The 14,704-nt window shown below is 38.3% G+C and overlaps 1 protein-coding gene across 3 annotated transcripts in view; it reads right to left on the bottom strand.

Annotated features, from left to right (window-relative positions):
- LOC124254147 (nuclear factor 1 X-type-like) overlaps nucleotides 1-14,704 on the bottom strand; it is a 133,005-nt gene that overhangs the window by 64,711 nt on the left and 53,590 nt on the right. For 2 of the 3 annotated variants that reach the window (XM_046688024.1, XM_046688026.1), the window contains one exon: nucleotides 3,648-3,740. The exons of the other annotated variant lie outside the window; for it this stretch is intronic. In XM_046688024.1, coding sequence (XP_046543980.1) covers nucleotides 3,648-3,740 — 93 coding nt within the window. The remainder of the gene's footprint in view (nucleotides 1-3,647; nucleotides 3,741-14,704) is intronic. 3 annotated transcript variants of the gene reach the window in all.

The following is a 14,704-nucleotide window of genomic DNA, read 5'->3' as shown; positions in this document are numbered from 1 at the left end:
CTGAACAAGCGTTTTCAAGTTCGTATCTGCTAGGTTTGGTTTGCAAAAAAAAAAGAAGAAGCCTGTGGAAGTTTTTGAAGACAAATTTTGCCCAGAAGTAGTATCCAATATGGCGGTCATCATATCCACACGATATGCCGACGACCCTGGCTAGGGAGCTGCATAGACACAAACTATGCAAAGTTTGAAAGCGGTAGCTCTTGTAGTTTTGGCTAAGCAGATTTTGGGAGAAAAGTAGTTAGGATTTTGGTGAAAAACATCACCAAAAATGTCAATCCAATATAGCGGCCAAACAGTGCATTTGTAGTCACTTCAATTGCGCATCTGCACAATAAATTTGGTAGATATTTGCTGTTGAAATTGATTTTTTTAAAATTTATTTCGAATTATCTGCCCTTTACTATTGGGCCTAGAGCCTAGAGATTTTTAACGGGAATGTCTTCACCTCGGTGGGCATCTGGGTGATTTTTTTTACAGATTTTTCCCAAGAGTTCTTTTCGGGGGAGTGATACAAAATTCGGCGGAATAATGAATAATAATTATAATAATAACATCATGAATTACAACAGGTCTCCTGCCTTGTGGCAAGAAGCCCTAAATATAGGCAAACTACACCAATAGATAAACAATAATTTATATGTGACGAGGCAAGATCTGGGTTCATACAGATTATCAGCCATCAAAATTAAGGCCTTTTTAGTTGTTTTTTCAAGGTTTAATAAAACATTTTATGGCACTATAGAAACACATATAACACATAAGTAGTTGATTACTCACAACTTTTGTCAAATGTGGGCCCGACCATCAGAGGGAAATAACTCTTAGCTGTATTGCTGCACTGGGAAATGTGCCTTATGTAATTGGTTTGTTCTCAGTTAAAAGATGAATGTACTAATTCCATGAACTCGGAAAATTTCAGGCAACAATCAAATGGGAGCATTTTTGAAACAGCTAGTCAGCTGTAAGCCAAAAATACTTAACAGCAAATATACAAACCTGCATCTCCTTTCCCTCAAGGGTAATAAACAAAATTTTAATACATATTGATGACCAATAAAATATGACTTCAAAATCAAGGTGACTGACTCAAGATCATGTGAGCAGTTTTTTTCAGACACAAGAACTAAGATCATTCATGCAAAGTATTTATCTAAAGGGCAAGTTTACAAGAAAATTAACCTTTTTGTCTTTCACTTTTTCATCATAAAGAGTGTTTGTCAAGTAGTTTTATAGCCAAAACAGTACAGATATCAGAAGTAACTAATTTATTTATTGCTTTATATTGATTCAAATTTTCCACATTAACCGAGAGTTCTATGTCTGTAATAAACATACCATGGCTTATCTTATGTCCCTTGGAAATGACGTCATTGGTGCCCGAATGATAAACAAATGAACTTATCAGACTCATTTCATGTGGTGCAGGTTTAGGTGTGGTGCTTTCGTCTCGGTGTGCTGGCTACTGTTTTAATCCAGGGGCGCGTTGTTTAGCCGATACGCTGTGCAGCGCTGCGCTTCTATTGGCTGAACAACGCCGCTGCATGCATCGCAGCGCGAGCGCAAGGCAGCTTACTGAGAGAGGTGCTTCCTGCGTAAGCGAGAGACATTCAAAATGGCGTCACGGCATGTCATTCTGCAAGGTAACAGAGAAAACTTGTCTGCTCTTCTGTGACCAATAGGGACAAGTTTTTAATGTTGCGCATACAATTCAAAATCATTGCATGGAATATCTTCTACAGCTTCGTGTGCCAAAGGTGTGGCTAGTATCGGTGATGTGTTTATATTGGACGACGCCATATTGAATGAAGCGCTCACACAGCAGTCCGTTGCACGGGAAAGCAGGCAGCGTAGCGCAGCGATGCTTGCAAACTTTTGCTGAACAACGCGCCCCAGGTGTTGCCAGGCCGGCAGCTGGCTACATGGTCAGTACCATACTGTTATGACGTTGCTGTTTGAAAAATCATACACATTGTACAAACATTGTTACCACGTAACCAAATTGTATAACATTCAACCAGGGTGGGTCGCCTTTCCAACAGTATCTTCTTTCACCAAACCTAAAACGTATATATGCACTAGATCTATGGGTGAATGTGCCGGCATTCTACCTTTGTACTTAATTCCTACATAAATCATACAGTATAAAAATTATGTGCCTCCTCTTCAACCTTCACTTTGATCAATTCCAAATACATCACAAAGATAAATGCAATTCACAGTTTTGAATTCTGTCAAAATTCAGTTTTCTATGATATCCGCTCATTGTTGGGCATATCTTCTGAAAATTACATGCATTGAAAATCTTGGCAGTTTTGACACACTACTAAATTACAATTCATTGCGTTTTGCGTAATTTATAGTATGCCTTACTTCAAATGCAAATTTTACTGGGAGAATTACTTGTTTGTTTTTTCATAAAATCCTGTATCATTGTGATCACTGGTATCTGTTGTTGATTGATGGAATCACCAATGCTTGTTCTGAGACATCGTCAATGAACCAAGAATCGCTGAGAATAGTTTGGACAATACGCATATACCAATGTCGAAGTGAAATTTCCTACAGAGTGTTTATAAAATTACGTCACATGTATGTCGGTTATGTTTTGCCCAATACATCACAACTATAATTCAGGACCATCTTCCTTACCTGAATCCTTGAATTCCTCATACAGTTCAAAATATAATGACAAATGGCCTTTGTCACCAATACCAAGAGACTCTGTGAAATCGAGCTAAATATATCAGATGCCGCGCTGAGAAAGGACCACTTGTTTGAAACGTAAACAAAGCCAGTCTCAGATTTCACACTTTGTATCGTTTTCTCATACTGTGAGAGATCCATTCGCCTACTCGTTGCATACACGTTGCTTGAAACAAGGAAAGTTTCGTTTCAAATATCCTGCGTACTCATGTTGGTGAACATGTCATTTTCAGAAAGTCGCTTTCCGTTAGTGATGTCATCTGTACATCAACATTGTTATACATATTTGATATTTTCATTAGGGTGAGGTTATGACTGAACATACACACGATCATTTCTATCTTGATGCTTTCATTTTCAGATGTAATGTTTCTTTCATATTTTTACATACTTTTTTTCACGTGATTAATTTCAGTATTTACATCTTTTGTTTTGGGACTAGACAGGAGACCAGTCTAAATCAACTGGCACCAATTCCGTCATAATCAAAGGGTGGTAACTCTGGTCTGTTTAGCTCAGCAAACAGAGGCCTCATAAGGGCATAACATTCCATCACTTACAGAGCGGGTTATACTTTCATTGTAAGAAAAATGAGTGTATATTTTCAAACATTGATAGATATTAAGTTATTAAAAAATTCCGTTTTGGTTCACATAAAAAAAAAGTGATTTTTTCGTGTACATTTCCCCTTTAACAGGCCATGATTCAGGGACAAGTCAAAACTGACAAATTAATGACAAATGGATGGACAGACAATGGACAACATGCCACCACATAAGTTCAAATGACTTTCAGTCAGGTGAGCTAAAACTTAAAACAATCCTGTTTCACAGGCCTGCAAATTACCTGCCACTTCACAAATACTATTAATAAAATAAACATTCTCTACAAATTTCTGTTTTCTAAAACAAATGTTTGACTATAAAATTTCAACAAAATCTTACATCTTGTAACTCTCAGCAATTCCTTAGCAGAAAATACACCTGTTGCCATAATGCTGTCATTTCCAGACACCCCTGAATGAATGTTACCTGGAACTGTAAAAGAGAAAAGAAACACAATTTATTGAGAGTATAAGTTCAGTGAAACATGAAACATTAAACATGAAATTGTTCAGCAAGCTGGAAACATATGCCCCTCAGGATCCACACATTGTATTGCTGCTATAGGAGTGAGGAGGTGTATTCCTCACAGGTCCTACTGAACCTCACGCAAAGTTGGCAAATGTGCCAGTTTGATACTGCTGTAGATAATGTATTGCACAGCATCAACAATGATAATAAGTCTTAGAATACTACCTTAAACACTTGATTGCCTTTTTCCTGAAGCTTTCTTAGTCCACAGGTTTAACAAAACAAAATTACAATCCAAACTGGGGCATCTTTGACAAATCCACTTGTGATACCTGGTTGACACTAGCACACATGGGGAAAAAGTGAGGTCCAATTCCTTGCACATGCATGATTATGGTAGTGATGTGATAGAGGTAGCTGATTCCTTAGAATTATAGGTTTCTAGCATGCCCAGGAGATGCAAGGGCTTGAGAAGCACACAAGCATATACCTGAGGGACAGTCACTGCAAACTTACTGCACTCTTTCTGTTGGCCTTTTTTTGTTTTATTTGTCATGTGGGCGGATAACACACAAAAATACAGATCCTGGTTAAATTTTACTGAGCCCCATGTTTGCGAAAAAGATCTAAGACTTCTTGTATATGTTTTCACTTTTAGATTTCAGAAGAGCTGACATGCAAAAAAAGAGCAATAGTTTTGTCCAAAAAATTCCATTGAAAATGCATGTCATATCCCCCTTAATAACAGCCCTGTTCCAAAAGTTGACATGTCAATATTCTTCAAAGGAAATGCTCATTCTCTGAATAGCGGTAGCACACAATTCCTGCCAAGCCTAACATGCCTGTAAGAACACAGATGATTTTGTATACATTAATAAGATGTTGGTACTTTAGATACATGTGTTGTGTTATTTGCCATTGGTATATTGAACTTTGAGGAGCTGTTGTTAGATGTTATCCAGAGTAGTATAGGGAATGGCGGTACGATGACGCATAGGTACACCATACCTAGGAGCCTCCAAATAACCAATCCAGCTCCCACAGCCACTAAAAAAGTTAGAGTTTTGCACAAAACTAGTCCGGAAGACAAAAAGTGTCCCTACACATTTCATTGGTGGAAGTGCACTCCAATTAGAGATATGTGGAGTGTATGGATATAGAACAATGCCAGGAACCAATCTATCGCGCGAAGCCTATGCCGAGATCCGATTTGTCCCTTTGGGAAGCGAAGAGGAAGTACCACATATCGCAAGCCGGATATACATGAATCCGAGGTAGTATAGACCCCGAGGCACAAACAAAGACAACTTCCTACATTGCACAAGTCTTCGAGACTGCCCCCATATCTTGCTTTCCGACAAAGAAAAATAAGTAAGTGATTCAAACCACACAGTTCCTACTCCTAGATATCTTGGGATGCAATGTCACAATTACTGCGGGATTCTGTGTTTATTCTGAATGAAAACTGTTTATTTCTTACTTTATGGCAGCGGTAAAGATCTCTCACGGAAAACTATGTCTCTGTGTATGTTTACACTATATGACCATCACATGACTACAACTCCTATGTTGACACCAGAAGTAAGTGCTTTTTCACTCATAAACGGCCGGTGCAAACCGTTGACTTCTCTCATGAGGGACTGACAGTGAGTCCTTATCAAGAAAACACTTATTATTGATAATGCAACTTAGCTAACATACTCGCTATTAATAATGTTCACAATGCATTTTATTCTGCAGCTGTTCAGCCGTCAGGCACATTTCATATTGACCTACTATTCGGAGTAGGATGATGTTAATCTTTGCTTAATTATTGATTTCACACTCAATTGTATGACTTAGAGCACACATATTTACTTACTTTTCTGTGTGGAAGGTTTGGTGAGCCAAATAGCTCAGGATCATCCTTAGCGTCTCCAGTTTCTGTTTTGTTTTGTTTATTTGTATGATATAGGCCATGAATTTTGAACTTTTTATGCAGAGGTTATTAAGTCAAACTTCCTATACAGTACTTATATTTAGTGACATAGAACAAACATATTCCTTTTGCTGCTCAGCCATCAGTGACACTGCTTTTCTCCTGTTTGGAGATTGATTGTTGATTATCTTTGCTGGTTTGACTGAATTCACATTTGTTCGAATGACAGAAGTCGTGGTCATCTTTTCACTTTTTCATGAAGATGGTTTAGTTAGTCAAACGGCCCACAACCATACTTGCAGTCAGAAAAGGACTGATGAATTGCAAATTTTATCAGTGTACAAAATTGCCACATAAATATAAATAGTACACATGTTTATCATTTACTAATACCCAACAGCTTTCTTATATTTGAAAATTTTCCGGACTCCACCAAAAAAGTTGTTTAAGAAACTATCATCATTGAAAACGCAAAAGTTGTTATCTGTCGCGGCGGGGTGAAACCGCAGAAACGGAACAGCCACTATCTCGTCGTACACGGGATACACATGCCTGATGAAAAATGAAGTTGAATGCTGACGTGAAACAGTTGATGATTAAAGCGTACGATTTTTTCTGTGCTGAAGCCGAAAGGGGCAAACCATTTTATGCCATTAATAAATTCTGTAAGCGGGCAGCAAAAGCTTTAGGAGTATCAGCAAGGGTACTGACAAATGTTCTGGAACACAAACATTGTGAGGGTGATGTGAAGCAGGTAGGGGTTGTGTCAAAATCACACAAATCACAGTCTATCAACAAGCTCTATTCTGAAAACAAAGACATGTCGCTGAAAATTTTAAAAAAGCATTTGAAGCAAGAACACAACCTCAGAGTATCAAATTACACACTCTGGCGACTCTTACACTCTTTCCGGTATTGTTATAAGAAAATTTCGGGGGAGAATAGGTCAGTACTCTGTGAACGCCCTGATATCGTTCGCTTGAGAAATAATTTTCTCAGGGTTATAAAGAAGAAGCGCGAGGAAGGGTTTGAGCCAGTGTACTTGGATGAGACCTGGGTCAATGCCTCGCACACTGCCAGCAGTCAGTGGGTACCCGATGGGGGTGATAAGGGGTCACGTAAAAAGCTGACTCTAGGGAAAGGAGAGAGACCAATCATTCTCCATGCTGGTTGCTCCAGCAAAGGCTTTCTCCCAGGCTTGGACTTGGTATTCAGGGCAAAGTCCACAGATAACAGAGACTACCATTCCGAGAAGAATGGTGCGGTTTTCCTCGATTCGGTTAAAAACAAGTTGGTACCAGCTCTACCAGAGAAGTCTTTTATCGTAATGGACAATGCCCCATACCACAGCGTGCAGGACCCCGACAGTAAAGCCCCAACATCGAACAGTCGAAAAGGTGATATATCATGGCTTGACAAATTTCAGATCGCAAGGCCTTCAAAGGCGACGAAGCCTCAGCTATATGAGATCATAAAAAACCACAAAGGTGAACCTTTCTACAAAGTTGACAGTTACATAAAAAGTAAGGGTCACGATATTCCGCGACTTCCACCCTATCACTGTGACCTTAACCCCATTGAAATGATATGGGGTATTGTCAAAAGAGATGTTGCCAGATCAAACACAACTTTTAGATTACGTGACGTAGAGGTTTTGGTTAAGGAATCCCTTAACAAAATCACGACTGAAACTTGGCAAAACTGTGTCAACAAGGTAGCTAACGTCATTGAACAAGGTTACTGGTCTCGGGATGCCTTACAACAGGCAACTGTGGCACCACTTGTCATCCCTTTAAGTCATGACTATGACACTACAACAGACGAGGAACCGACAGGTCTCCCGGAATAGATTTTGAGATGTCCCCCGCCATGACTGGATGTGCCGTTTTTGCGGTTTCACCCCGCCACGACAGATAACAACTTTTTTTTTCCAATGATGATAGTTTCTTAAACAACTTTTTTGGTGGAGTCCGGAAAATTTTCAAATATAAGAAAGCTGTTGGGTATTAGTAAATGATAAACATGTGTACTATTTATATTCATGTGGCAATTTTGTACAATGATAAATTTGCAATTCATTGGTCCGTTTCTGACTCAAACGGACTGAAGCGGTCTAGAACAAACATTTTTCGTTTGCTACTCAGTCACCAGCAACATTTCACATTAACCTGGTGAAATGTCTGGCCTCAAAATGAATATTGAAAAAACAAAATCTGTCTGGATAGGCTCTATGGCCGGTAAAAATATCAAATGCTGCGAAGAATTAGATTTTGATTGGCACACAGGCAACTTTGAAGTTCTTGGCATTACCCTTGATGCTAATTTACAAGACCTCTGTGTCATAAATACAAGAAAGAGAATTGAAACCATAAAAAGAATCCTCGCATCATGGAAACATAGACCACTGACTTTGATTGGCAAAATTACAGTTATTAAATCCTTAGCCCTATCTACCTTGGTACATATATTTTTAGCCCTGACTACTGCCCCTGAAGCTTTTGTTAAAGAATTAAATCAAATATTTTTTTACGTTTTATGGAATGGGAAAAGGGACAAAATAAAAAGGATCAATATGATCAGGAAATATGATGAAGGTGGTCTTAGAATGAATGATGTTGACACATTTATTCAAGCCATGAATCTTTCTCACTTAAGAAAATGCTACCAGAATCCCAACTTCAAGAACCCAAGCAAATTTCCCTTATCTGAAATCTCTTCTTTGGAAGCGAATATCAATATTCGAAATAATTGTATAAATCCTTATTGGAGAAGTGTTTTGGACACATGGTCAAACTATCTAAGAATTGAGAAAGAATACCCTGACAATATCAACTATATCTTATCTCAACCTCTTTGGCTGAATCATCAGTTCAAAGATAAAAACCTCTTCATACAAAATTGGTATCAAAAAGGGCTGCATTTTGTTACATATGTCTGTAACACAAGAGGATTAATGACCTGCAGTGAATTGAAAAACGTATATGATATCTTGGGAACATTCTTAGATTATAACAGACTGCTATGTGGAAACAGTGCATCAACCAGCAAACATGTATTATAAAATCCAACCTGATTATTGTCAACAGTTTACTCGACTTGCTTAAGCCTGGAACGGGCTCCAGATATTTTTATGACAATATTATCACAGTGTGTCAAAAATGGATGGAAAATTTTAACCTTACCTCTCCAAACTGGCAAAATATATTTCTCCAGTAAATGTGTTGTACAGAAGACATAAAACTTCTAGAATTTCAATTCAAATTCTTCACGACACAGTTTATACTAGGAAGCAACTAAAGGTTACGAACCTAGTAAATGATGATATTTGCTCTTTTTCGAAAACTGACATGGCCGAGCTCATATTTTTCTCAAAATGTGAACATGTAAAAGAATTTTGGGGGAGCCTGGAACTATTTTTGAACACCAACATCAACATGGGCATAACTTTGGATACCAATGCAATTCTTTTTGGCTATCCAAATCAATATAACTTGTTGAATCACTTATTCTTACTGAGCAAAAGGTATATATTTCTATGTAGCATAAAGGGCAACACCCTAACAATGGATAAGGTTATAAATATTTTCAAACAAGTTTATGCCATCAAAAGATTTATGGTTGTAAGAACAACAAATATGATGCCTTTGAAAAAAAATGGTCTCCACTCACAAAGAATTTTAAACTTAAATAGATGAATTACATATAGATTTTGTATATTATTGGCTTTCAACCACATTCACTTCCCTGTGCAAACAACGCACAAACTTTGAACTTTGTAATTCAAACACACCTGTACAATCTTAATCAGATAAATTATGTCTGATCATTGTATATTACTGCAATTGTAGCTATAGTCTTCATTTTGAAAACATTGTGCCACTTTTGAGCCAGTTTAGAATTTTAATCAGACAGAATACATCTGATGGAGTTTACTACTGGCTTATAGCCATAGACTTACCTCCTTTTGCTAACACCGTGCCACTCTTGAACCTTGGTGGACCAAACATGCCTATATAATTCTAGTCAGAGAAATCACACCTGTTTTGGTACTTTATTTGCTTAAAGTCATGGAGTGACTCTCTCTCTGCAAACATAGTGCCATTCTTTTTTTAATTTATGTATTCTCTTACATGTTTGTACAACTCAGACAATCAGACAAATCATATCTGATTGAGTATACTATTGACCATCTGGTACGTTATTAGCTTATAGCCATGGTGTGACTTCCTTTTTTAGAAATTACTGTGCCATTCTTAAATTTTTGTTTCTCAAAAAAGCTTTTACAACTCTAATCAATTAGAAAAATTACATGCGACTTTATATACTATTGGCCTATGAATTCTCTTGTAAACACTTTCTTGAACTTCGTATCGCAAACAATCAGATAAATTATATTTGACTTCATGTATTATTGGCATACTGCCATAAAGTTTACTTTCTTTGGCAAACATTGTTCCATTCTTGAACTTGCTTGTACAACTCCAATAAGAAAAATTAGATCTGACTTTATATAGTATTGGCACACTGCCACAGCTACTTACCTTTATAAACAATGTGCCTGGAACTGTATATTTTAATCAAAGATGGTACAACCATAGAGTTGCTTCCCTTTGCCTTTTCTTAGAAGAAGGCAAAATAGTCCATTTTGTCTACATCTTCCCACAAAACCAATTTCGACCTGCAGCTGGCAAACTCCGAATTGTTCTCGCCGACGACTGCCCGGAAACAAGGGACAGACACAACCAATGCACCGACTTCCTCGCCGCTATATCGACGGCCCTCTTCGAGCCAGACAACTCTACTGGCAAGTGCGGCGCCATCGGCCACTGTGTTGGCAGCAACAAATGCATTCTCTGGAAAAACAAAGAGATAGACTACACCCCCCAGGAGCGACTCCCACTCGAGGTTCCGAAGAAATAGACATCCCCTACTATATCTTGAACATAGAGAACCTGTACGACAGCAACTGCCTCTTCTGGTGCCTGTGACTCAAACGCCTCCTCGACAAATTGGTGGACAAATGTCCATGCGAGAAAAGATTCTTGTATCAGCCAGCGGGAAAAGCAGAGCCACCACAGGGCAACAATATTTGGCATACCCCCTACCAACATAGTTGTGGATTGCTGCGTACGAGCTGACAACATCGTCACGGTTTGCTCTGCATGAGCCTTGATCTTCCCACGACGATTGTAGAAGTCCTGGATGGTGGGAGACGTCAGAGCTATCTCACTAGCGGGCAAGAGGGTCGAAGGTTCTGCAGCAGGTAATACGGTTGTGCTGGAGGGCGACGTTGGATTTGTAGCTATCTCACTGGCGGGCAAGAGGGTGTTGGTAGATGGTTCTACGGCGGGCAATACGGTTGTGTTAGAGGGCTGTCGCCATAGCTCGTAGAGCCTTTTGGACCTGATACTGAAGCGCTTTTTTACCTCGGCTGCTGGAAGCACACCGTGAAGGGCATGGATTTCTTGGATCTGGTCCGAAGACAAATCTCTTTTTGGTGACATTTTTTCCCCCCCTGGGTATATATATCCCATACTTCTATATGGAAATCCCATTTTCCAACATGTCTAGGACTAGGAAACCTAGTTTTTCTACATGTCTTGGATTAGAAAACCTAGGAAAAACTACGTTCCTAGTCCTAGACATGTCGGAAAATGGGATTTTTTTAGTGGCTGTGGGAGCTGGATTGGTTATTTGGAGGCTCCTAGTTATGGTGTACCTATGCGTCATCGTACCGCCATCCCCTATACTACTTCCGGTAATACTTTGGAAGAGGTCAAATTTAGGGAAGCATTAGCAGGTATGACTGACAGTTAAGGCGTTAATTGCTATAACAATGGGGAGGTCAGGGTCAGAAAGGCTACTGGAGGTATGTTTTAATTGTTGACCTGTATAGTAATAATCCGTATATTGTGGGTCCAGAAATGAACTGTTCTCACAATTATTAATTTCATATGGGATTGTGTATTGTTTTTGGATTTAAATATATGCATAGATTGTAATAATGAGTACTGGAAAAGAATAAACCAACAGTTCCACTCTGAAATATCAATTTGTTTATTGTGCTGTATCGAACATGTATTGCGATACACACCACAATGTTCCATGTGTTCTTTCATCTGTAATTGGTTGAATCTGAATGAAAAACACCTTCCTATCTCACTTGACAACTTTCCAGATTTCTTGTGATATGTCCTCAAAAGTATTTCATTTTGTGATACACAAGTAATATCATTCAGCTCTAGTTAGTGTTACCTCCAGTGACGTCACTCTTTTGTTTCGCGAGGTTCTCCTTTTTCCGAGTAAACCTCTACAGGCAGTTTTGCGGCCATTCTTCAAGATATCACATGGATTTTCTACAGAATTGCCCACATCCCGTGGATTTTCTGAGAAATAGCCCTTGACATTGAATTATTACTTGCTTTGAAGATTGATCCAACTTTGTCTTGCTATCACTGAATTCGATCGTAAAATATCACATTATTAAAAATTTCCAATATATAGTGCTGGTGCCTGGTTTCGAACCTGTAACTCTTTCCTTACTAGCTTGACAATTTATCCATAAGGATCGCTGTGCAGAATGAGACTGTTTCTCAGTATGAACCATGTGTTCCTCAAAAGACGGGTAGTGCGGGCAGCGCACATGCAGGACATGGGTAGTGCATGCAGAGCACGTGCATTGCATGTGCAAAGGCAAGGTGTCGGCTGCCAGTCGCATCCCAGATGATTTCAACAGTAAATACCAAATATCAACATAACATCTAAAATGTATCTCCGGTCGGTTCATAAATTGGATCAAAAGCTAGATTTTGGTTGAAAAAGTAAGCCCTTGGCCTCAGGAAATCAGGGAGGGCCAATACTCAGAGTTGGTTTTGATTCTTACCATACAAAGCCTTTCATAGCGTAACTGACAGCAACCATGGTGAAACTAAGGAAAGGGAGAAAACCTAAAGAGGGTTGAAATACTACATGTCAGCCTTGTATAAATTGTGTTAAATCTAATTAAATGATAAAACAAAGTTTATAAATTTAGAACAAGTAGGTTCTGTGAAGAGACAACAGCAGTGAAGGAAAATGCCTGCCTGTTACAGGTATGCCAAACGTTTGGAAAGCAGTTATCAAATTCATGGATGATCACAAGACATAGCTTTTCTGTTTTTAGTTGTACATACAGATGAAAATGTTTCCCACTGATCTTGGTGTTAACCACACAAATTTCAAGCACATTGCAAGTTACCAGTTCAGCATTTTATGTGCAAGGACACTCACTGTAGGAAGATTGCTGCCCATGTACATCATGTGGACAGGTGAATCAGCATGTTAAGATAATTAGCTATTGGTTGAGAATACTTTACCAGAAGGATAGTGCTATACTTAGACATATTTATTCTTTTCAATATAAGTTGGCAGAAAAGGGAATAGATTGTTGGGCTCTCCGAGTTAAGGAATTATTATTCACCATGGGCTTTGGATTGTCTTGGCCAATGCAAGGTGTCGAAAATGTTAAAGATCACATATACTCTAGGGGGTTACAAATACATAAATCACTAACTGGCATCGCTATAAATTAAACCCCCGTCATTAAAACTACTCACTTGGGTCTTTAATTAACTTAAATCGACCTTTTTGACAACAGTGCACAATTCTCACCCGCGAACGAAATTTCAACCAATCAGAGCGGGGCGTCTCTGTGACGTCATATGAGGAAAAGATATGAGGGCCGATGCAGAATTCATCTACATTTCAGGGGGTAAATTATCTTGTTTACAGGTTTGTATAAACCTGACATCGCGACAACTGTTGTGGAAAATGAAAGCTATATGTTCTCACAATCTACTGGCATTTAATTTTGTCTCCTGCTTTGCCTAGTTTCCAAGTTACAACTTGTTTTCATAAATGATTCTGTCAAAATCGCTTGGTGTCGTTAGGCCTTATTTGTATAATGACTGATCCAAATTGATCCCATTTCTGTGTTTTTTTACCTCGATTTTTAATCATGTGATGTAAAAATCTGTTTGTATTCTCAAAACAGTGTCGGCCCGTAAGTTTTCACATGCAATACAGCAATAAATACTCCCTTGTTGTAACCCGTGTTAGGTGGTATAAACCTACACATGTTATTTGTCATCATTCACTTGATGGTCAGTTAATGAATTTATAACAGGTATAATTAGTGGTAACACACTTAGATTACCCGACAAAGGTTCCCATTTGGCATTTCTTGTGTCTGGAGTAAATATTCAACATTGTAAACTTCCATCAAAGGATTAACTGCTAACACGCTGATTGATTAATTACTTTTATCTTACACAGCGGATTTGTCAAAAGGTAGTGTTTATGTATGTAGATTTACTAATCTATACTGATGACACTCTGTCGTGTCGGTGTCTGCGTAAAAACAACGTCCTTCTTTCAAAGGATTAACCGCCAATACATTGGTTGATTGCCCATTATTGGCTAACTAAATTACTGTTTTTAAAGAAAGGCGGACATTATGCAATTAGTTGCCAGGTGTGCTATCTTGGGTGACCAATGAGACTATACACCAATGTGATATACCAGAAAAGATTTATCACTTTTTCGTATATTAAACTGTTAAAAGACACATCACTTGGAACAGCTGCAGATGAATGGCATATCATTCGTTTTTGTGGATATTGATGGATACATTCCTTGAACAAGGTAATAGCCTGACATTGTTCCTATAACTTTAATCTGTTTTAATTTTAATATTTGCATTTTGTTTTTATTCATTTGTCGTAGCATTCAACAGAATCATTGTTTTCACCGTGAAGTGTAATGAGACAGACAAAATACACTAGGGTGTGTGTGCGAATTATGATTCACATTAGCAAACTATAAAATATCTAGGTATTACAGTTCTGTTATAAATTCACTATAAGTATCAGCAGATCGTCTGCTTTTTATTTAGTTTCAAAATGCATACAAGTATGAAAATAAACTAATTAGGATTATAAGACCAACTATAAGGACGCACATTGACTAGTAT

The sequence above is a fragment of the Haliotis rubra genome, unplaced genomic scaffold, assembly GCF_003918875.1.
Source record: "Haliotis rubra isolate DU_JTF1 unplaced genomic scaffold, ASM391887v1 Scf566, whole genome shotgun sequence".
Lineage (NCBI taxonomy): Eukaryota > Metazoa > Mollusca > Gastropoda > Lepetellida > Haliotidae > Haliotis > Haliotis rubra.
Note: the sequence above shows the minus strand (reverse complement) of the source record. Positions and strands in the feature narration are given on the sequence as shown.